The following is a 24357-nucleotide window of genomic DNA, read 5'->3' as shown; positions in this document are numbered from 1 at the left end:
ACATATAGTATTGAAACTAGCATGTGCAATGTACACATTTAATTTATTAGAAATATTCTCAAGCCATATTGTAGTTTTTTAAATTATTATTCCGTGGCCCGTGGTTTGGCCATCCCAGTTATGGGCTATAGTGTGGTGATGTAGAGTAAGTTGTGAGTTTGAGTTATTGCAACATTTTATTAAAATGCAATACATGTAAATATGAAGCGACTTCTGACTGTTCTATTTTGTAACATTCTGCAATATAAATGGAATAACATTAAACCAACATTACAATCCATTGTTGTGGGAGATTTGTCCTGACATTCAAGAGCTCGTCTTCCCCCACAGCATATATCCTGTGAGGAAATAGTGAGCCATGGCCAGTCCTACGCATTCAACAAAGCAACATGAACAACACATCTTTTCACACAGATGCAATAGATGTTATTTTAATAGGTGTTCAAGAAGTAATAGTTGCGTCAGCAGAAAGTGTAAAAGGAATAATAGTTGCATCAGCGAACAGTGTTATGACATAGGAGTTGTGGGAGGGGAGGTAAGGTGGCTGAGGGATCCCTCACTAAGCAGGGGTTCCAGTAAGGCAAGGCTGCATTTAACCACTGGGCGGTAACAATCAAAGAAACACATTTGTCTTGATGATCATCAGTAGCATAAATTAGATTAAGCACAGGTTGTACAAACTATCAGAGGAAAGAGACTTTAAAGATCTGGCATAACCTTGTTACAAAAAAGAATCAAAAGGAAGCCATGATCTATATTCCAGTAAAGGGTAGGTTATCTTATACACGTTCATGTATAAATAGATGCATATTCAGTTGTATATTTTATTGATTTTTTTATTTAACTAAACCTATAAAAAGGAACAGTAATAAATAAGTTGAAACTCAAGCATTCAATTGTTCTATCTGACTGCAGGAGCGTCCTCGTTTTATAAACTGTCCTGATCAGACTTTCACTTCTACTGCAAAGGGGGGAAAAAAAGAGAAGAAGTAGCAAACCAAGGGAAAACGTTTGTCCCACCACTCAAAATCCAAGAATCTTTCTGTTATCAGTCTCATGAATGCTCACACAGTACAGGAAGTCCTTTGGACTTAAAACCTCCACACGTTTCCATTGAGTTCGCAACACAGCAGCTATCCTGTCATGAGAACGGTCTGTTGTAACGAACGATGCACCGAAGGAACAGTATACCATCATAGCATACATACAGTACAATCAAGACTGAATTAGAAAAATACAGGTACAAAATGATTACATTCAAGAAGACAGTACTAGCACAAAAGGGTATTATAGTCATTTAGGTAACTAATATAGGAATTTTTACTTTATAGAAGCATTTTCTAGATAGAAAAAGTGAGGGGATGGGAGATGACAGTATAGTATGGCTGTTTGGTGGATGTGGGTGTGGATGTTATTGACTGGATTCTCACATAGTTAAAATGCATAATTTTAATAGAGTGGGTAAAAATGATATCTTCAAAGACCGTGAACATTTTGGTTTGGGACGTAAGGTGCAAATACTGTATCATAAAAGAGGCATTGAGTGGTGCTTTTTTGTTGCACTTCATTTCAACTCTGAGCTCAAACACGAGGACATCCCACTGGATACAGAGGATGAATTGTGCTGATATTGTTACCTGAAGATTTACACAGCTAGGAAATGCAGTGCAACTGTTATGCCAGCTTTCTTTCTTCTTCTTTTTATGTGTTAAAAACAGGATTTCTATTTGAATATAACTTTCCCTTTTCTTTGGCAAATGTCTTTAAACTCACTTGCTATAAGCAAATATATCTCTATCTTGGGGGAAGACAAGTTATTTGTCTCTGCAAAGAACTACACTGACGTCCACCAGTGGAAAAACTATACAGTTTACTGCTTGGATGATACCATCCTTCTCGTATCTGAAAAAAATAGATATACCATTTATTATTAGGATTATCGTTGAGCATAACATGGTTTCCTTAAACTGGAAAACATCTGCAGTTAGTTTGTGAGATAATTAGGACAAATTTGGAGAGGAATTATAGATGTGTAGCATGTACTGTACTATTTGCACACAGCAGGGCCTACATCAGCAAAACATTGATAACATGTAGGAAAAATGTCCTATTTCGAGACGCACAAGCTCTCGAAGACCCATTAATTTCTTATCTGTCCTGTCATTCAGTGTCCAGAAGAACTCTGGACACGTCCCGACACATATCCAAGAAACGGTGACGCAGTCGCAGTCAATTACACACCTCCAGAGGTGAGAAGACTGTGCATCTTATCTCAGTGCCCGTTTGCTTAGCAGGTAAGCATAGACGCATTCACCGTCTGTGAGCTGGATCTTTTTCGACAACATTCTTAATCCAGTAAACTTGACCTCAGGAAAAAGCATAAAGAGGACCTAGTAAAAAGAGCATTATGAACGCATACACATAAACAGAAGAATGATTAAATAGAAAACAAAGAGCTATAAAAGTTAGAAATGTGAATCTAAAACGTGATAAATTAAGTATTGGTCTACACAGAGGAACAAAAGGATGCTTGGGAAGGAGGTGAGGGGTATCAGCTCTCAGTTATCCTCCATGCAGCTCTTCCAGCTTCTTGGGAAAACCACAGACCTGCAGTTTAACTGCATCCTTCCTGATTTTCCTCACTCCGACAGTTGGGTCACTGGAAACAAGTGTGTGACCATGACAGAGGCATGGAAATGGAATGATTCGGACCAGACATTAACAAAACATAGCCAAACAAAACAAAAGGACACAGAGTTGCATCTAAATAATATAAATATTTCTAAACAATGATTACATGTGACCTCTGAGTAGACCTTTACGTGGCAATAAAATCTCAAAAGGCCAACAGCACAAAAGAAGGGAATTTGTTATCAAATGCCTTGTCTCCATTAGCTCTGTGAGGACGCATAGCATAGACGTCGGATTTCAAAACATTCAATCAATATTGTTCTATTTTTTCAAATAACTCATTTGATGAGACATGTAGTATAAAATGAATTCATGATACAAATATTTCACTTGGATGAACAAGCTTGCCATGATTTTATGGTGGAGCCTGAGGCTGGCTTTAGCCAGGTCCTGAGGAAGGGGAAGACACTATGGTGCAAGAACACTGGGACTGGTGGAGACAAGGCATTCTATTACCCTTCCCAGAGCAACTCACGCTTCAGCTACAAATTAGTGCAGTGTTTATGTCATTAAAAACACCTATTCCATGAAATAAGTTGCACACAAGGAATTAACCTTTCTAATTGCTACGCAAACTGCAATAAGATCAAGTATTGACAAAACTGCATTTCACTATTTAAAATGTTTACACTGACTTTAGGACTGACATGGCATCCAGCAAGAAGCTGGTCCTAGGTCTGGGTGGGTGGGATAAGGCTATATTTGAATCACTTGTACACAACCTCACCATCACGAGGGTTCAAAGCTGACCTACTGTCTCCTAAGCCTGACAGGGACACGGTAAACCGAGCACTAAAGGATAAGCAGGACAACTAACACCCTCAGCTCTAGTCACCTCAAGCTTAGATGTTAAGTATGCACAGGTCTACTATACATCCAGTCTAACAATTATTTGTAGCTACCACACACTGTTTTACAGTAGCATCATAACTTACATATCAAATACTCAACCATGAATTCTTGGTAGATTAGTGTACCACAGGGACACCCTCAGCAAGTGGTTGTTAATGGAAGTCTGTCCATCATGATCATTTACCCTGGTTAGTCATTTTGGGTCAAAGCTGGAAGGAATGGAAAGGATCAGAACTATTCAAATACAGAGGTATTCTACCCGAGGAGGAGGGAGCTCTTCAGTAGGCGTGTGTGTGTGAGGTAAAAAGGTGACAGAAAGCTGTGTTTGTCTAGAAAACCAAATGCAGTGTTGGATCTTTTACCCAACCTAATATGCTATTACTTCTTAAATCGCAAGACTTTACTGAAAAATGGCCTCTATTTGACAAAACGGTGTACAATAGACCCATGATAACCATCTCTATATGGGAAGCCATGCACTGGGGGACAGCGTGCTTCTTCCACAGGCCCAAACGGAGCATCTAAGGGGGTGAGAGGAGTTCAGAAAGGCATCCTCACTCAAACCAAAGGAAGGCTTTCTGGGGAAACACTGAGCTAGCGAGTAGCAGGGAGGAGGAGAGGGGCTCTCTCCCCCACCATGAATCCGGCTTGAGCAAATTCACCACGAGGTTGAGGTGGAGTCTGTCCAAAGCTTCATGACGGAGTCTCCCTTCACTGTAGGTAGTAAAGCTCCACTCCCAACGTCCATGTTGTGGCTTCTCATCGCAGCAGCAGCTTCACTGATCAGCGCAGGAGATGAGGACTGGCGTCTGGGCCAGCTCCTTCGTCTGATTCTCAGCCAAGCCTCTCTGCCCTCTGAAACACCATGTTAAGGAAGACAAAGACTTTTTAACACCTTTTTCAAATAGCCAGTGTTTTATTGATTTATTATTAAACCAAGTAGGGAATTCTGCACACGGCTACGTTTTTTCTCTTTTTGGTCGTTGAAGTTGAGAAAGGTACTACATGAATTCTTACCGTAAACCTCCGTTACTTTTCTCTGTGAGGATTGTTTGACTGTTCCAAGTCCGATTCAGCAAACCCTCTTACCGGCATAAACTTGTTGTAAATCGCTAATTTCAACCCATTTGGAGACACTTGAGGCTTTTGATCAAATCCTTATTTAAAGCTATCTGTTCAGGGTTTATAGCTTTATGATGTCGGACATCGGCAGATGAACAAGTAACATTCTGTATTAAGCAGTGCAAGTAGTCCCATTAGGGGACTTGAACCATCCTACAGCTGTCCTCACTGTGACAAACAAAGAGGGAGGGGCGTGACATGAAGTGAGACTGACTGGTCAGAAGCCATTATATTACAGGTGATGATAGTCGGCCGGTCAGGTGTCCTAATGGAGTGTGTTCCCTGCATTAGGACCCTGGGGGGGTCTGTTGGAGCTTGTCTCTTAACAGAATTAAAGGAATTGTCACATTTATATTAATTCAGATTGACCAGCATCAAGAATTAAATATAAAGAGTTTCAGCACATGACAGTAGGAAAAGATTGTGAATGTGACAACTACTCCGAAATCACTCGTATGAGTTGGTTTTCATGTAATTGGTAGAGATGGTAAATAGACAGAATAATTGCAACAACAAAAAACATTGACTATTAAAGTAGCAAAAGAATGAGACATTGACTTGAAGGGATAGTTGTGTAAACTATAAGCAGTTGTATGAGGTACTTCTTACCTACAGTAGATAGGGAGCAATGCAATTACAGCAGTACATTGCTTTATTCCCATCTACTATATTAATACTGGAGAAGTAGCTCACACAACTTACCTTCAGAACACCTGAACTGAATGCTGAAGTATGTCTACAGACAATAACATTGTCTATAAATCACTTAACATGATAATGAATGGCCACATAAAGATTACACATAAAGATTAGATGGGAGGCACACATTACGTGAAATTAGCACATGTATTAATCTTCCTCAACAGTGTTGTAATAAAGCTGAGCTGTGTTCTCTACCTGTGAACATTTTCCATGGCTGCTACCTCAGCGAGGGCCGCCAGGCTGAAGAAAGCAGGTAGCTCTTGTGGTGCAGCGCTCCTCTCTGCCTCCTCCTCTGCTTCGGGATTACCGTGGAACCCTTTTTCATTGCATAAATTCTGTTGTGGTAATGGCTTCTTATCCTCTTCCTGGTTCAGGTCCCTGGTTTTGTCCTCTGGGACAACAAACAAACAAACAAACAATCGATACAATTTAAGGAACACCATCCAAAAGTCTGTTGCAGAGCATTTCTTTTCATACAATCTTTTCGATGTTAAAAAAGCAGCATTGGAAGAGATTAATGCAATAGTGTCTGCCATGCTAGTAAAAGTACATCTTCATAGTAACTAGTCACTAGTTTCAGGTAACTCTAATCCATATACAAAGAAATGACAAAACACACTTATACTATCAGGAAAATATCAGAAATAGCTTCAAGGGATCTGTGAGGTTAAGCTTGGTTCATTTTAAATGAACATTTTCAGTTGTCTCGTCACAATTCTAAAGCCTTGTGATATCAACTGGACATGTAGCTTTATTTTGAAGAGGTCTCTGGCTGGTGGAGTTTGTCTCTAGCTCTCAGTTCTACTTTCCTCAATACAGGAATGTTCTAAAAATACAGCTCAAAAAAGAAGAGTGAAGTGAAATAATAATAATTGCATACATTCAATAATCAATTGTACTGTATTTGTAAAGTGTTTCATTTAAATCACAAATATACGGTGGTACATTCTGGCTCAAACTTTAAACCTTCCACACATTAGACAGAGGAAGACGGGTCTTTCTAATCCCACTCGTACCGATCCATCGATCATCACTCACCCTCGACCGGAGACACACTGCCGTCAGCTGTGCGCACCAAGTGTGTGATCTTGGTCTTCCTGGCCTTCCTCTTCTGGCTACCAACTAGCATCTCTATACTAGCGGTGGCCTGGATGTCTGGGCACATTATGGCAACGGGGGCACATGGTTTGGCTCTCGAAGCTGAATCCAGCGTCGTGGAGTCATTCTGTACCGCCACTGTGGACAAAATATTCAGAGGTAGAAACAAGAAGGCACGTTACTTCTTCTTTCATTTAGTATCATTGTGATTCCACCAGATCAAAGTGTTGGCGCACGGGCCTCAACAGCTAATTTCAATGAATATTTCTTAAGAATATATTAATTCCTTTATCAAATAAATAGTGCAACCTGAAACATGTGAGGTACATCATTTAATTCAGGTAGTTTTTTCACGAGAAGGAATTTTAAAGCCATAAATTGGAAATACAGACTGTTGCATATCAAATGTGGTAATGGGTAACGGCACATAGAATCTGGTAAATACCCTCCTTCATATTGCACAAAAATCAACGTTCTAGTTCACCTTTTTCCACTGCACCTGGTCTCTCCTTTTTTTGTTTGTGCTTCCTAACAATCTTGTGGAATGAAGTCTTTTTCTGACATGGAGATGGCCCTGATATAGCAAAAAACAAAGAAAAAAAGGAGCATGGAAATGCTATGTTATGGAGTCTTTAACAAAGAGAAAACATGACTCTACCAACAGATGCAGAGTGGGACATGGATGAGATGAGAAGATATTAAAGAACAGTAAAGTACATGAAGCAGAGATTTCTTTAGTTCTGTTCTTACCTTTCCCAGCTTTAGAGACGTCCTCTTGGACGACGGCGCTGTCAAGCTTCTTCTTCTTTGTGACAGCGGCCCCCTTCTTATCAAATGTCATTGGGCTGTACTGTGGCAGACTGTTAAACTTCCTTTCAAACTCCTCCTCCAGTTTCCCTAGGCTGACATGTAAAGTTTAGAGTTTATATCACTGAGCATATAATCTAACATTAAAACAATATAGAGGTTAACGCATCATATATAGTAGGTTCCCCTCCAGAGGTAGTAAAAGGATCTTAAACAATGAGAGCATCAGGACTATCTTCCTCACACCCAGGATTACTACAGAATGGATGAGTTTCCAGTTTCATCTCAATTCCATATTATCTTTTCTTCACGCAATTTGAATTAGTATGTTTAATACAAGGCATAAAGATGACTGTACTAAATGCTCCACAGTACAACATAGTAATGAGACATGACTCACCCTTGTGAACATTCTTCTTTGGACTTGGACTTCTTCAGCTTCTTGGGGTTATTAGGTCCTATCTGAGAAACTGTCCAGCTGTCATCACTCCAGTTTGCATCATGATCAGAGGCACGGAGAGCACCTCTTTTACCTGCACACACGATGCATACACCACTTCAGACAAATAGGAAGAGACCAAGCATAAAATCTCAGTTAGCCGAGAATCAAAATAGATACCTCGGTCGATGTTGGCTCTCAGGGAGGTCAGCATTCCCTCAGAAACGAGGGTTTTGTACAGGGCGCCTTTACAGCTCCGCTCTGACTTCCTGGAGCCATGGCTCTCTGTGTTGGAGTCACAGGTTCCTTCACTCGACCTCTCCTTTCCCTTGTCTTCCTCTTTGAGCTTAGCAGGGGAGGGGCTGCAGGAGGACAGGTGGGGCTCTGCCATGCTGCCCTGCAGCTCTGTGCTTCCTATACCTGCTTCCTCTGCCTGGGTCTTGGGACTGACATCACTCGTATCTTCTGTCATTTCCACCTCAGAGGCATTGTGCTGCCCACACTGCCTGCTGTCCTCTTCCATCTCCTCCTCTTTGTCTTGGACCAAGGCCTTGACTTTGGGCTTACTTTTCTTTTTGGGCACACCTGAGTTCCCACCAGTAGGACTGCTCTGGATCTTCTTCTTGGGCTTCTCCTCCGTGTCGTTCCAGGCCCCTTTGGCCACTGCCTCGATCGTACTGAAGACACTGTCCACGTTTGACACCGCCGGGTTACACTTCTTGAAGATCTTCTTTGCCTGGCATGGGGTCTCACCGGTATCGATGGACTTAGCCACCTCTTTTTTCTTGCTCTTGTTTTTGACACGTGCGTTTTGGCTGCAGAGTTGTGGGGGGGTGGCATGGGTGGAGGTAGAAGTGACAGAGGAGAGCGAAGGTGAGGGGGCCGATGTATGAGAGGCGGGGGGACAGTCCTCTCCGTCTTCTGTCTCCTCCTTGATCTCTGGCTTGATTGTGGTTTTCTGGAGAGAGGCTGTAGAGGAGCTGTCCTCAGGCTGCTGAGACACTGCGGAGTCCATCGTCCCAGCTTCAGACGCTAAGCACATCTTTACCAACACAACAAAAGAACCCAGTGGTAAACGAAGCGGCATAAAGTGACAAGAGTCTATGCACCTAATAAAACACTGCAACATTCTTTCGAGCAGATATTTAGAAACACGTATATACTGATAGCATTAATGATCATGTGTCACATGACAGAATCAGATTTATGCGAATGATAAAACACAGTTGTTCTATGTGATCTATTGTCTGCATTAATAAAATCAACGCTAGTAAACGATTCATTTGGATACTTATTACAGTTACTTTTAAACCATAAACTTTACTTTTGAGTATATGGATAAAAAGACACATTGTGTCAAAATAAACAGCAAACGTCACAGAGAAGACTTCCATCACTAAACTTGACAAATCGTCAATGTTCGCTCTCAGCTAACAGACTCTTGTCTAGTTGTATCTCATAAACCAGACAAACCGTGTCAGCTTCATCACATTTTTACAATATTTCAATCTCTAACGTGAACGATAACTTATGTGATCGGGTAAAATGGGTGTTTTGAAAGTTGAGCAATCTCCAGTTCTTAAATAAAGCGCCACGGTGTTACTGTGGTCAAACTGTGGAATGCTTTACCTCAGCAAGCTGGAAGAGAGCAGACTGTCTGCAGGGTTTTCCTTCAGGTGCCGCAGAGAGAGATGACTGTGAACATACAGTAACATGTTTTTTATGAGATCATACTGCTCAGCTTTTTGCAGATGGCATTAATATTCAGCAATATTGACTGTCTCTATCAGATGTCACCGTGCTTACTGTTCTAGTAGGACAGAATAAAGCTAGGGCCTGATCTCTTTAGGTAACCTGGCCTCACTGAGTCTAGAACTGGTGTTAATGGAGGACCAGCATCATGAAGATGGCCATCAACTGGCTCTGTGCTCTCAGGGTTTTACAATACAATACCATGTTTTAGTAAGATATGAGAGGAAACAGTGACACCAGCTGGAAAATAATCTCATAACGCTACAGCAAAAGGATATTCAACAAGGTGAAATGTATCAAATCTAAACCATAGAACTAAATCAGAATAAGATTTCAAAACACAAGAATAAATGTCAAAATTATTAGAGGTAGAGAGAAGAGAGGAAAGCAGTTCACGTTTACCGAGAGGATATGATGTATTTATTATCATGGGAGCTAATTAACAGGGTGTGGATTCTTTTTCTAATAAAAGACAACCAAGGCCTTTTTAATTTCAAATAATCATCACATAACCCGTCATGTTATTCTGATAGAGATTGAATAACATGACGGGTTATGTGATGATTATTCACATAACCCTTCCCTTTTTTCCCCCTAAAGGGTTATTTGGGAGTTTTTCCTGAGCCGATGTGAGGTTTTGGGGCAGCGATGTCTATGTGTACAGATTGTAAAGCACTCCGAGACAAATTTGTAATTTGTGAAATTGGGCTATACAAATAAACTGAATTGAAAAATTGAATTGATGGAGTGAGTCATCATTTGCATATTTTGTGAGGTGAACTATCTCTGTGTTTGTTAGAAGCTCAGAGAGGACACATAGAAAGCTGATGTATTAAAATATCTATTACTAAGGATTTATTATCACTTCACTGACAAGTATTTTGTCCCCGTCAGGATCCTGATGACTTCATCTTTCCAGTGAGCTGACTGGTCAGAAGTCAGGTTTGGATCCGAGCCTCTGAAGTTTGCCATGCAGTATAAGTTACAAAAGTTGAATATCTTTGAGCTAATTTTTTTAAAGCACATTGTATTTGCTCAGCACATGTTGTCACGTCAAACTGTTAGGCGATTGCGTTTGGGATAAATTGTGTGCAAAGGGTGACACTAAAATGGCTATGCAGATCATTTTCTTGCCATTTTCTAGTAAAGCAGTGATTATTTTGGTTCTACCGAGAGGTAGCTGTGCCTAATGTGTGTGAATGTTAGTTACTGTTGATGTGCAGGTGGAACTTTAGCCCCGCCCATCAGTGTTTGAATGTGTGTGTCATGTAGTGCTTAAGTGCTTTGAGTGGTCGGAAGACTAGAAAAGAACTCTACAAGTACAGGTCCATTGACCTGATGGATTAGTATCAGCTTTGTGTTTGCAGCGACTGGAGGGAGGCCCACTGGATCTGACAAATATATGTCAAAAGGTATAAGGACAGGACAGCTACTGTTTAAAAGTTGTTACTGTCATGAACCACAGTTACTAGAGAAGCTGTAGAACAGAAACTCAGTTATGATAAGTGGTGCATCATTCATGATTCAACATTTAGTCATACCTCTGCCAGTGTGGAAGAGGCACTCTTAACCCTGCTCTCAGTACGGTCAGGCACTCTGTTCGGTATTGTGCCAGACAACATCTATAGGTTGAGATGGGGTAAGCAAAAACAGTTATTAAATCACAAATCAGTCTTTAACCCTTGTGTTGCCTTAGGGTCATTTTGACCCGAATCAATATTACACCCTCCCCCCGCCTTTGGGTCATTTTGACCCGATTCAATGTTTCACCCTCCTGTTACCTTTATATTTACTAACATATTTTACCCTTTGGGTTCAATTTGACGCCAGCAATTAAAACCTCCAGAAAATTATTAGAATTAATATTGTTTTCCAAGTTTAAGTGTGAGGCACTTTATGTTTGTTTGTTGACTACCGAAAGAACACCGACATGAAACATTGAATGGGGTCAAATTAATCCTAAGGCGGGGGGAGGGTGTAATATTGATTCGGGTCAAAATGACCCTAAGGCAACACAAGGGTTAAGTGTCTTTAGCCAAACACTAGTCACACCACCGATCTTAATAAAACACACACACTTTTAAAACAAATGTTAATGTTAAAATTCTTTGTAAAAGTTGTTTAAAAGAATATGTGCACAGTTTGCATGGCACTTTGCTAGGGGATCAGTTAGATATCAATGAAATGGGAAAAAAAATATGCAGTCACTCTGAGCCAGTAAGTGAATCTTTAACATGTCAACAAAAACACCCAACAATATCAAACAATAGAGTGACTACAATTATTTCAGCACTATGATAAATAAATATGGTGGGAACTAAAAATAGACCAGGGCGGCACCTTTCAGAAAAACATTATATTATTAGATTAATTATGTTATTGAAACATGAAAGCATAATTTTAATGTGCAGCTGATTAAGTGGGGCTAGTTTGAACTTCTCTAAGTACTGCTGTGTAGCATAATCTATATTAATAATCTAGAAGAGACATAAAATGATAATACTCAAAACTGTACATTAGTCCGGTACCTGAGTAAATACCCTTCCACCAAGAGCTACTGCAACATATGTATTTGTTGTATGCACTGATGTAGTCTAGTCAGACCTGCTTTAGAGATATAGCACAAACTCTAGTATCTGGTGTAAAATGTAAAGTCTCACAACAAACCTCTTCCTCATCCCCTGGAAAAGAGTTCCCTTCGCTGGCTGTGTCAGGTAAACTAGGTTTAGTGCTGGAAGGGATCTAGAGAGGTAAACAATGACAGGTTAGTTGGTTAGCTAAACAAAAAGCAAACTGACAATTAAAAAGTATATTGTAGAAAACACAGATGACAAGGATTCACCCATGGGTGGCCTCAAGCAGTGACCTACCTCTCTGTTTGTGAGGGCATGTTCCCCAGCTAACAGCAGCATGCTAAGGCCTCCCATCTTTGTAGGATCTGACAATGACAGTAGTTACAAAGACAATCCAACACGTTATCATATAGCCACCGAAAACACCGTGTTGTATTATACACACCTGCCATGGAAAAGTTTAACTGTGGCATGCTTTCAGTTTTGGGCACTTTTTTGGCAGTGGAGGACTCCTTGGTTGAGTTGGAAGAGAAGGACCAAACTTTTTTGCGGGGGTTGCTGACTGGCTGACAGGAAGGGCTCTTAACTGGTTTGCTGGTGGTGGGACACCACTTGTAGCCCGGGTTCGCCTTCATAAATGCATCCTTGTACTGAAAGGACAGAATTGATTAGATTACAAGCGAAACCTTGAAGCCCCTGTTATCATATCATCAAGTCCACATCAAAGTATTTCATTATAAAAAAAAGAAAGATTGATGAGAACATAAAGTAACTAGAACGGGCACTCGGTAGAGCGCATACCTTCGCATATCACAAGATTGGGCATTGAATTATGAACATGTTGGGATTAGTTGCATGCCAATTGGATAAAAATTGACCGCGCTATGGTAAAAAGAAGATTTTGACCTTGACATTGACCTTTGACCCGATCGATCCCAAAATGTAATCAAATGGTCCCCAGATAATAACCAATCATCCCACCAAATTTCATGCGATTCGGTTTAATACTTTTTTAGTTATGCGAGGAACACCCATACAAATAAATAAATAAATAAATAAATACACGGCGATCAAAACATAACCTTCCGCATTTTCAATGCGAAGGTAAAAAGTCCGAATTCAGTAGATGAGTTTCACCAGGGCGTTGTGGCTGTGGTTTTGGTCAGATTTGGCTGACAGGGGCCTGGAAACATAAATAACCCACCAATGGTCTGAAATATCTGTCAATAATGTCTGTTGAAGGGGGAGTTCAGACAGGTGTAATGTTGAAAGATCGTAATTCTCGCTGCATTTGCGATTGTGAGCAAAAACTAGTGCTAATGCTATGAAAACTACTTGGAGGCTGGTGGGGAGGAGAAGAGGTTATGACTCACAGATTATGAAAATGCCATTGTCATTGATTAATACCAGAGGTGGAAAAGGTTATATGATTATTTACATCTGTAAAAGTACGAATACCACAATAAAAAAAAAAATTCCAAGTAAAAGTCCTGCATTCAATATCTTAGCTTTCAAATCTTCATATTTGTTTAATTGACTGTATACCAATGCATTGTGTATCATATACTAAATGTAGTCAAATGAAGAGTCCAATATTTGATTCTGAAATGTAGTGGAGTAGAAAGTATCATCTAAATTGCACGAGAGTACAGTACTTGAGTGAATGTACGTAGATACAAAAAAAAAAGCGACAGTGCTACCGATGGAGGATTGAGTCTGTAGTCGTGTCCACTAAAGTCTCTTTTCAGAAATCGTTATCCGGTTCTCAAAATTTCCATGAAACTGCTCCCGCCAAGCGTATCAGGAAGTGTGCATCTACTCACGACGAGAGGCTTGTGACAGCGCCAGACGTAAACATATATGGATTTAACGTTAGTTTGCTCAATGTTACAAGTACAGTCTATTCACACACTTCCTTCTCCGCGTTGTTATGGTTGGCAGAAACATAAAGTATCTCACGATGATATCAAGCTGGATTAGCTCTTTAGCGCCAAAACATTTTTTACTTTGTACACAACAGCAGTAAAACTAGGTGTTTATCCGCAACATATATATTTCCCCAACTCTAATAAAGATTGAAAATAATGTTCTCAACTATCAAGTGCTGGAGCACGACTGTAAGGATGGTTAGAGATAAAGTCAGTGCAGGTGTACGAGTCACCTCCTTGGCCATGTCAGTGTATTTCTGCTTCTCTTTGGGCTCCAGCACAGCCCACCAGTCAGCCAGGATCTTGGTGGCCCCGCGGTTATCCAAGCGTGGATGTTCCTGCCGCACCAGGGAGCGGTGGCGTTTGCAGAAGAGGAGGAAGGCATTCATCGGCCGCCGTGCCCGCTGTTCACTCGAGTCCTCCTCCACTTCCGCTGTTGTGCTTGCACACTGCACATGTGACTCCTGGGCCTGGGCACACAGCACTGGCTGCTGAGAACAAGTTGGGAAACCATCAGATTGTTTTCAATTCAGTTAAATTTAGTTTATTTTGTATAGCGCAAAATCTCAAATTTGCCTCAGAGGGCTTTCAAATCTGTACACATACGACATCCCTGACCTTACATCGGATCAGGAATCCAACTAACAGAAAAAACCCTGTCACAGGGAAAAAAGGGATGAAACCTTCAGGAGAGCAACAGAGGAGGATCCCTCTCCACAGATGGACAGAAGCAAGAGATGTGATGTGTACAGCTGAACAGTATTACAGAGTTACAACACATTCAATGAATATGACTAAATTATAAATAATTAGTAGGCATGGACAACGATCCAGACCAATGAGGCCAGGCCTTGGAGGCAGGAGGCACAGAGAAGGAGGCAGGGCCATTGGGAAGGGGACCAGGTCCAGGCCAAAAGCTGGATGCAGGAAGCAGGGGGTCAGGACCAGCTTCAGCCAGGTCCAATGGACCCTATGAGACGTGAAGTCACAAAGACTCCAAGAAGGAAGTAGATTTTTCTGTCCCATCAGGGTGCCATCAACCTTGAACTACACTCACCTTCTGCAGCTCCTCTTCATCCTCCTCTTCCTCCTCCTCGGAGAAATCCAGAGCCTTTTTGGAGAGAAGTGGGTGCCACTGCAGGCACTTGCGTTTGGGACGCTTGCCAGTGACCTCCCCTGCAACAGGTGGTTCCTTGCCCCTTCCTCCACCCTTCATGGTACTACCGCACCTACGACAGATTGGGCACACCATAAGAACATGTCTATACAAAACATGCAGAGTAAAAACATCCATCCTAACTGGCATCATTATTTATTTATTCTCTCAATAAAGCAGATAATAAACCAACGGCCACTAAATATGAGTGTGTATATGTAATGGTTACAGGACAGTATAACTGTAACTAGTGGTAGTGTAGTTGACCTGACCAGAACATTCAATACATTTAAGCAGGTATGCAATGGGTATGGCATTTATTATACACAGTAAATTCCCCAGTGTTAAAAATTAATTGTTAAAGTATATTGACTCTTTCAGAGTTATTACAACAATAGCAAGAGTAAATAGTCCCCAGTGTTGGTGTACATATTCTGAGTTAAACATGTTTGTGTAAAATATACAGTGTCAAAGTGAATTGACTCAGCCAGAGTCATTACAACTAGAGCAAGAGTAAAACGCCCAGTGTTTCACTGCTTTCACTGTTACTCTGGAAAGCTCCGCCCTCCCTCCTTCTCCTTTCAAATAGAGTTTCATTACATTAATTCTAGAAAGAATTTCTGTAAATCACTTTTTTATATCAAATATTGATATTTCAGCAGAAGTAACATTTTAGAATAAATCTATACTGCGTTCAACTTACACTCAAGCATTTTTTATGTCTGGAAATACAGAATTGCAGAGGGCTAATGTGACCGAGTCAAAAGCTACACAGTAGAATTGGCAGTGTCAATTAAACACTTAAAGAGTACATTATCACTCAGCCAGTAAACACATCTACAGAGTGTTAAAGAGCCACTGTGGGTAAGTGATTAGCAGGTCCATCTTTCAATAAGGGGGTTGGTGGTTCAATCCCCGCCCTAGGCAATGTGTCCTTGAGCAAGACACTTAACCCTGAAGTGCTCCCTGTAGCTGTGTCTACGGTGTATAAATGTAACAAGAATGTAAGTCACTTTGGATAAAAGTGTCAGCTAAATGTAATGTAATTACATTTCAGAGTTAACGCAACTCTGGTAAGAGTTATTATTCGACACTGAAAACTCTTCATTTTGATTAACACTAGTCCAAGTGTCAAATATCAATAACATAACAAGTGTTATTTATATTTGAAACTTAGACTGGTGTTAATCAAAATGAACATTTATCAGTGTAGTGTAGAGTAAAATAATAACTCTTACCAGAGTTGCGTAAACTCTGAGATGTTAACACTATGTTCAGTGAAACTTTAACACTAAAGATAAAAGGACCATAAGTTCACTGACTGAGTGTTGAAATGTACTCTTTAAGTATTACATTGACACCGTGTATAAATAAATAATCATGTTGTATTTCCAAAAGAGGTTCATAAATGTAAATACAGTTATGATCCTGAGAAACATATATGTAATAAATGTAGACCAAATGTGCTTTTCAGTGCTGTCATGGTTATTAAAGATAATTAGCAATGTGAGTAGAGCTCTGGCTTCCAGCTGCAGTAATATAAATAAAAATGCTGAAACAGGCAACGCTCTCTGTCCCTGTCACATTAAGGCATCATGAAAGCCTCTTTAAACCTGTCAAATGCAGCTTGTCTATATTTGGTTTGATTTAACAGGAGCAAGGGGAGCAAGTGAAGAAGCCAAACAATCCCCCCACTGACAATTATTTCATTAGCCTTAATTACTATGCTACTTTTCTCCCTTAACTTGCCTTGGAGGATCTCCTCTATGGTGGGACCCGTGGGTAACACGGCACAGGGCTACAAAGGATGGCCCTTTAAAACTGATGGGCTCACTAGTGACTTAGAGATTGAATCTGATACGGTTTACGCTCAAATCATGGTCTACTAATGCTGTACCGTCCACCAGGTCCGTATTTGGAAGTTCTATCTGAATTTCAGAGTTTCTATCAAGTTTAGTTCTTAAAACTGAAAGTTATTATGGTAGAAGATTTTAATATTCACGTCGATGTTGATAATTATTGCCTGAGTGCTGCATTTATCTTATTGTTGGACTCGATTGGCTTCTGTCAGAGAGTACAGAAACCCACTTACTGCTTTGGCCACGCCCTCAACCTTATTCTTGCATGTGGCATTGACATTGAGGTCTTCCCACAGAACCCTCTTCTGTCAGACCATTACCTCATACTCTTTGAGTTTATACTATCGGAGTGTACACCGTTAGTGAAAAGTTTCTACACCAGATATCTAACTGACAGTGCTGTAGCTAAATTTAAAGAAGTGATTCCTTCTGCATTTCATTCAATACCACATCACAATGTGACGGAGAACTCCTGTGCTTTAGTCTGTCCCAGATTGATCATCTCGTTGATAGTGCCACAGGCTCAGTGAGAATGACACTGGATTCGATGGCCCCTCTGAAGAAGAAGGCGATGAGGTAAAGGAGGTTTGCTCCCTAGTTTAACCCTCAGACTCACGAAACCTTGAAAGCTTATGGCATTCGACCTATTTAGTAAAATCACACTTAGTTTGGATAAATGGTCTTAAAACATATAAGAAGGCCCTCCATAATTCCAGAGCAGCCTTACTCATCAGCAATAGAGAGAAATAAGAACAACCCCAGGTTTCACTTTAGCACTGTAGCCAGGCTGACAGCGTCACAGCTCTGTGGAGACGTGTATTCCTATAGACCTCAGTGGTAATGACTTCATGAGCCTTTTCAATGAAAAGATTCAAACTATTTACTATATACAAGCTTAATAATCTCTTGCCCTCACCCAGTGCCGATAGGCCCTCAAGAGGAGTGGCCTTGGAGACAGATGTATGTGGTGTATATTTGGATAGCTTTTCTTCCATTGACCTTGACCAATTGTCTTCAACGGTTTCTACTTTTAAAGAGTCTACCAGTCTCTTGAACCCCATCCTTACGAGGTTGCTTAAAGACGTTTTGCCTTTAATTTGTACCTCTCTGTTGGATATTATCAACATGTCTTTGCTAACAGGCCATGTACCATATTCCTTCAACGTAACTGTAATCAAACCTCTTCTGAAGAAGCCCACTCTTAATCCAGAGGTGTTGGCTAACTACAGACCGACCTCTAACCTCCCCTTCTCTAAGATCCTTAAGAAATTTGTCGCAAATCAGTTGTGTGACTTTCTACATCATAATAGTTTATTTGAAGAGTTTCAGTCAGGATTTAGAAAACACCACAGCACAGAGACAGCACTGGTGAACATTACAAATGACCTACTAATGGCATCAGATAAAGGACTCATCTCTGTACTGGTCTTGTTAAACCTTCGTGCTGCGTTCGACACCATTAACCATGACATCCTATCACAGAGCCTGGATCAGTCGATTGGCATTTCAGGTATAGCACTAAGTTTGTTTGAATCCTATTCGATCTCAATTTGTAAACGATGAAGCCTCGATGACCACCAACGTTAATTACAAGATTCTGTGCTTGGATACATTTTATTTAGCTTATATATGCTTCCTTTGGGCAATATTATCATGAAACACTCCATAAACATTCATTGTTATGCAGATGATACTCAATTATATCTATCAATCAAAACAGAAGAGACCAACCAGCTTGCTAAAGTTCAAGCATGTCTTAAAGACATACAAATATGGATGACCTGCAACTTCCTGATGTTAAACTCAGACATCTCGGCCCAGAACACCTCAGAGATCAATTATCTGGTGATGTGGTTTCTGTTGATGGCATTGAACCTGGCATCCAACACCACTGTAAATAATCTTGGTGTTATCTTTGAATTGGACTTGTCCTTTAACTCCCACGTAAAACAAATCTCAAGGACTGAATTTTTTCATCTATGTAACATTTCAAAACTCAGGCACATTGTGTCTCAAAGCGATGCAGAAAAGTAAGTTCACGCGTTCGTTACTTCTAGACTAGATTTCAGCAACTCCTTATTATCAGGCTGCTCTAATAAGTCTCTTAGGTCCCTCCAGTTGATCCAGAATGCTGCAGCTCGTCTACTCACTAAAACTAAGAAAAGAGATCACATTACTCCTGTACTAGCTGCTCTGCACTGGCTCCCTGTAAAATCAAGAATCACATTTAGAATTCTTCTCCTCATCTACAAAGACTTGATTGGTAATGCTCCATCATATCTTAAGGAGCTTGTAGTACCATATTGCCCCACTACAGAGCTGAGCTCACTAAATATGGGGTTACTTGTGATTCCTAGAGTCCTAAAAAGTAGGAAGGAAACCAGAGCCTTCAGTTATCAAGCTCCTTATTTATGGAACCAGCTTCCACCTTCAGTCCGGGGGGCAGACACAGTCACCTCGTTTAAAAGTAGACTTAAGACTTTCCTCTTCGATAGCACTTATAGTTAGGGCTGAATCAGGTTTGCCCTGGTCCAGCCTCTAGATATGCTGCTATAGGCTTATAGGCTGCTGGGGGACATCTTAGAATACACTAAGCGCCTCTCTCCTTGTCTCTCTCTCCTTATGAACAGTTTTACATCTCTCCATTGCACATTACTAACTTTTTCTTCCCCGTAGTAGTTAGGATCCATTGGACCTGGCTGTGTCTGAAGCTGGTCCTGGCTCCTGGATCCTACCTCCTTGCACCTGCTTCCTGCATTCAGTGCCTGGCCTGGGCCTGGCCTCCTTCCCAATAGCCCAGCCTCCTTCTATGTGCCTCTTACTCAAAGACCTGGCCTCATTGGTCCGGCCTCTTTCGCGATATATATATTTACACACATATATATATATATATATATATATACATATACACACACATATATAATATATATATATATACACACACATTACTCATCATTACATATCATGTGTATATATATATATATTTGTTTTGTTTTTGCGGTTACATTTAAACAAGTGTGCCGCCTCCACTTGTGAGCTTTATGTCGGCACACCGCTTGAATGAAAAAGGCACACTGTCTTCTGTTTGTCATCACAACTGGAAGTCCAAATTAAGCCATAGAGGAACAACCTTAAAACATTTAAAACAACCCAGGCGCCTATCATAAGATAGCTCACCGTTACCAAAGGTTGACCTGTCCAACCCCTTCTAGCAGCTTATAATACATCATCAAAAGTACTAATGACAATACTTGTTTTTATCAATGGATGTATTACAATGAAAATACTATAATGTATACCATATTTATTTGAATTGTGTGTGTTTATGCAGATAACCACTGTAGATAACAAGAACAAAGTAAAATGTTTGACTGTTTTCCCCAACAGCTAAAAAATTGTTTGGGGACAGTGGTGAAAAAAGTGAATCTGGAGCCTTGCTGTCAATTTGCGTTCAAAGATATAAAGTTGGAATCGGCCAAGAAAATGTGGTTTATCTCTAGTAATGGAGGGTATTTTACAGTTCAATACTAAACTGACATCAGTGAAACTTCTTATATATATATACAGATAGCGAAATTATTTTATGTTATCTGTATCGGCCTTAGAAATCCAGTGTTGGTCGGGTTCTAAATGCGAGGGAAGAAAACATCACAGGACTACTGATTTGAATCTGACAAACAGGGTTCTAGTCAGTGTTGTTGACTAGTGGTCAACATGTTCCTCTCTGTTACTGGTCAGTACAAGAGCTGCACATGATCAATCGTAGACTCTGTGCTTTCTTTGAGCTTTCCTCGGCTAGTTTTTGTAGAGAAAGATAACAGGAACAAAGTCACAACAGAAAATGGCCAGTTAGCTGCAGACAAGTCACTAGTTATGCAAATGCTGCCACATTCTAATGGAATGGGTCCATAATTCATTAGAAGAGTTTAGATATCATGGAAAAATCACACTAAGGTACAATATTTGGATGTGATGCATCTTCGATCCTTGCACTCATAATGGTTTGAAGCTGTTGTACTCATTATAACTCATTCAGCTAAACAAAATGAAAGTAAAAGTATAATTGCTCTAACAACACCATTTGTAGAAACAAAGATGCACATAACAGCCATGCTCTCTTCATATAAACTTCACATAATAATGTTCTGCACAGATACACATTAGTGTAATTACCAATTAACTAAACATCTCTGTACAATTTCCTATTTTTAGTTTGTCCTCAACATGTTTGCACTTGTTCTGCCTCTATGACACAAATTAAATTAGCCAATCATTGAATGAGTTATTCCACATATTCTTCTGGACATCACCCTGACTAGATGCCCATGTGTGTAATTATGAATGTTGAGTGGAAAAACAGGGATACTTACAGAAGAAAAAGCTATGGAAATGCTGTATGAGTGATGAAGATGAATCTGCCACAGCCTTTGTCATGCAATGACGATGACCTATAAAATACAAGACACACTCTCAGTCATGCGTTACACGGTCATCTCTGCAACAATCCTCCGGCAACGCAAGCTCGGCTGCAGGACTAATGTATGCAAAGCAACTTTAATAGAGCAATGGTGATAGACGGCGCGGAGCACGAGACCTCGTCCGCTTCAAAGTACGGTGGGACATTTTGTCTGATCTGATTACCGATCACCTCTATCGCGCAGTCGATCCGCCCTTGTGGCCAACACCAAAACATGGAGGCCAGAACCCCGCGACCACTGGACACACTTCACACATCGGCTGAGTGGAGCGTTTCCCCGCGCACAGGTCTCACGGTGGTTCTAGTCTCAGGTGAAGCTGCTGATGCCCGATCGGACACTCCGTCTCGAAGAGTCCCTCCGCTGTCGAGCTTCTCGCGCACAATAAGCGGCACTAAATAGCGCGAGCCGCGTGAATAAAACGAGGCGTCTGTGCCCACTTGGACGTGCTCCCACCTTCTAAGCACACATTTTCATCTCCGTGCAAAAATGTCGATCTGAGCTATGACAAGACGGACGAGCCGAACGAGAGTCCATCTTGCTTTGGGTTGGAGGAGAAACCCCAAGTACAGTAGAGTGGTGGGGATATTTCACTCCTGTCAAACTCCCCGATGACAATGTCGTCGAAATGTCTCCCACTCCGGGGAGAAAACATCCACAGTGATTAATTAAACTGGGGATGTTCTGCACGGGCACGTGCATCTGTCTACAGCAGTCGGCTGGCCAGTGGCTCCATTTCCGAGCAGTGTTACTAGGAATAAAAGTAGCTAGTTAGCTCGCTAGCTCCAGAGCCAGCGAACTGGAGGTGTGACGGTTTAAACATGCAATGGTTTCCGAAACAGAACAAGCGGCTCGAGCAGCAGCCGACGAAACCCGGGGACGGGACTGAGTCCGAACACTCGGACAACGCACAACGCAGGGCTTGCGTCTGTGTGTTTGATGCGGAGAGGAAGAGGGGGGGGAACAGTTGCTTTGCCGTTCATTTTACACGGAGATCTCACACACCAGTGTGGACATATTGGAGCAACGCGGTAACGCGGTCCGAGTTCGAACGTCGGTTATCAATGAGATGTCGATGGGAAACAGACAGACGAGGGAGCGCAGGCAGCAGGCGGACATCATGTCCACAGCCGCGATAATAACAATTGTTCGGAGAGACCGACAGAGGTTTCGAAGATAGCGAGCGGGTTTCAACGGGAAATGAACCCGGCCACAAGTTCTCTGTGATGACCGCCTGCTTACTGTCTGAACGTACCTCTGCTATCCCGCTCAGGTACCGGGGGGGCCCTCTCATCGTTGGTACCGTCCACCTTTTTAACTTATTGACACATCATAACAGTTCAGCACTGGCTGTACTGAACACAGATATGTCAAGTGCGTCAAAATACGACACGCGCAAACCGGAAGCACAGCGATTTGTAACCAAAATAAAAAAGAAACGTTGTCGACGTCTCTTAAGCCAATTTACATTAGAGTATGTGGCCATCAAATAAGTATAACGAGAAATTGATTCTGTCAAAACAGCTTATGCCATAAACTTTTTTTAAAGCAGCATTTGTTTTACATCCCAAAAAAATAGGCAGATTGTCTTTTTGAAGTAATTGTGTCGTAATCATTTCTGCAGAGTTAATTTTTTTGTTTGATTGACAACCTTTCTCGACAACAAAGTAATTACATGTGTTTTACATGAGACATAAAAGGCATTAAGACAACACATGACAGAACAAAAATATATTTTTTTAAAGTGTAAAGTGAAAAAAGGGCATCAATGGAGTGTGTTAGTCAGAGTACACAGAAGAATAACTATTCCACCCCCAAACAAATTATGATACTATAGAGCACATTTACAAAATGTGTAAGATCCAAATTCGACACTGAGAATATTGGACTACCGGGGCCACTTGGGGTCCGGGGCAGTCTTGGGAACACTTATGCCCAATTTGCTTTGTTGGTAAGTATAATGTTGATGCCAGTTAAATGTATATCCGTACGGTATAACAAATAAACACTGGCACATTGATATTTGCATGAAGTAAGGTAGATTGGCATGCCTTTATTTTCAAAATGTAAACCGGAAGTCTTCTTAGTTATTCTGTGTACTTTGACATTGGTACAGAAACGCAGCACTTCGCTAGATGACGAATTTGACTGTCAACGAAGGCGACACATTCAACGACCTCAGCCCACAAAAGTACCACCACGAAGCGTTCATTCCGGCAGAAATACACACTTGTTCAGTCATATGATGTGAGAGAAAGCACTTTCGTTTTCCTCGAGGTGGGAGAAAATTCTCATCTCAGCTCGGTATGCCTCCCCTCCCCCGGTTCGCAAAGTGCTCGTCGCCTGACTGGCCTGTACTCGCGAACCACATCCCTGACTTAAGTTCGCCTCCGACCACAGTCCAGCGGACGGAGGTCCCCGGAAAGCTGCCGGCTGCGACAGAAAGCCCTGAAAAGGATTCCCTAAACGCGGCTTCCAATCCGTCTCAGTTTAGTAACTACTTGTTTCCTGGGTGTTTGTGCGCGTGATAACTGATACAAATGGTTCCACAGGCGTGTGTCGCTATAGTTCAACAGTACATACCTGTCAGCAGCAATATCGGAAACCGGCGGCCAGTTGCTTAAATGTCCCGAAAAGGCTTTAGCCGTGAAATTATCAACAGTTTTGCAGCATACTGTATACATTGAACACATCCAGCCCGTCATGTAAAGCGGCCTGTGAGTGGCTACTCCTTTTGATGGACACTTTGATTTCACCAATGGAAGGCGACGTTATATTCTGCTGTTTTGAGATCAGTATAACGTCCTCAAATGTAATGTTTAGGACACGTGTAGAAGATTTCGTCCTAAATATTTCAATATAAGGATAATGTAAACTTAACTTGTTTCTGGAGTGCTCAGTAG

At 41.2% G+C, this 24357-nt stretch overlaps 1 protein-coding gene across 4 annotated transcripts; it reads right to left on the bottom strand.

Annotated features, from left to right (window-relative positions):
• Nucleotides 1-163: 163 nt before the first annotated feature.
• On the bottom strand, nucleotides 164-24121 carry LOC130190174 (HMG box transcription factor BBX). Of its 4 annotated transcripts, none has more exons than XM_056409452.1 (16): nucleotides 24038-24121; nucleotides 21350-21427; nucleotides 15022-15193; nucleotides 14198-14455; nucleotides 12482-12686; nucleotides 12334-12401; nucleotides 12131-12205; nucleotides 11005-11085; nucleotides 9341-9406; nucleotides 7892-8753; nucleotides 7673-7805; nucleotides 7216-7367; nucleotides 6950-7039; nucleotides 6406-6603; nucleotides 5563-5758; nucleotides 164-4398 (listed from the first exon to the last, which is right to left on the bottom strand). In XM_056409452.1, exons 3-16 carry the CDS (start codon nucleotides 15178-15180, stop codon nucleotides 4320-4322), a joined length of 2622 nt encoding a protein of 873 aa, XP_056265427.1. In that variant the 5' UTR covers nucleotides 15181-15193; nucleotides 21350-21427; nucleotides 24038-24121; the 3' UTR covers nucleotides 164-4319. The 4 variants fall into 4 exon arrangements, with proteins under 4 accessions (XP_056265427.1, XP_056265450.1, XP_056265436.1 ...); XM_056409475.1 differs by having other exon boundaries at nucleotides 14198-14452; XM_056409461.1 differs by lacking the exon at nucleotides 24038-24121 and adding an exon at nucleotides 22710-22798.
• Nucleotides 24122-24357: the final 236 nt, after the last annotated feature.

Source organism: Pseudoliparis swirei, chromosome 3 (assembly GCF_029220125.1).
Source record: "Pseudoliparis swirei isolate HS2019 ecotype Mariana Trench chromosome 3, NWPU_hadal_v1, whole genome shotgun sequence".
Lineage (NCBI taxonomy): Eukaryota > Metazoa > Chordata > Actinopteri > Perciformes > Liparidae > Pseudoliparis > Pseudoliparis swirei.
This window is presented reverse-complemented; position numbering and strand designations above follow the sequence as displayed.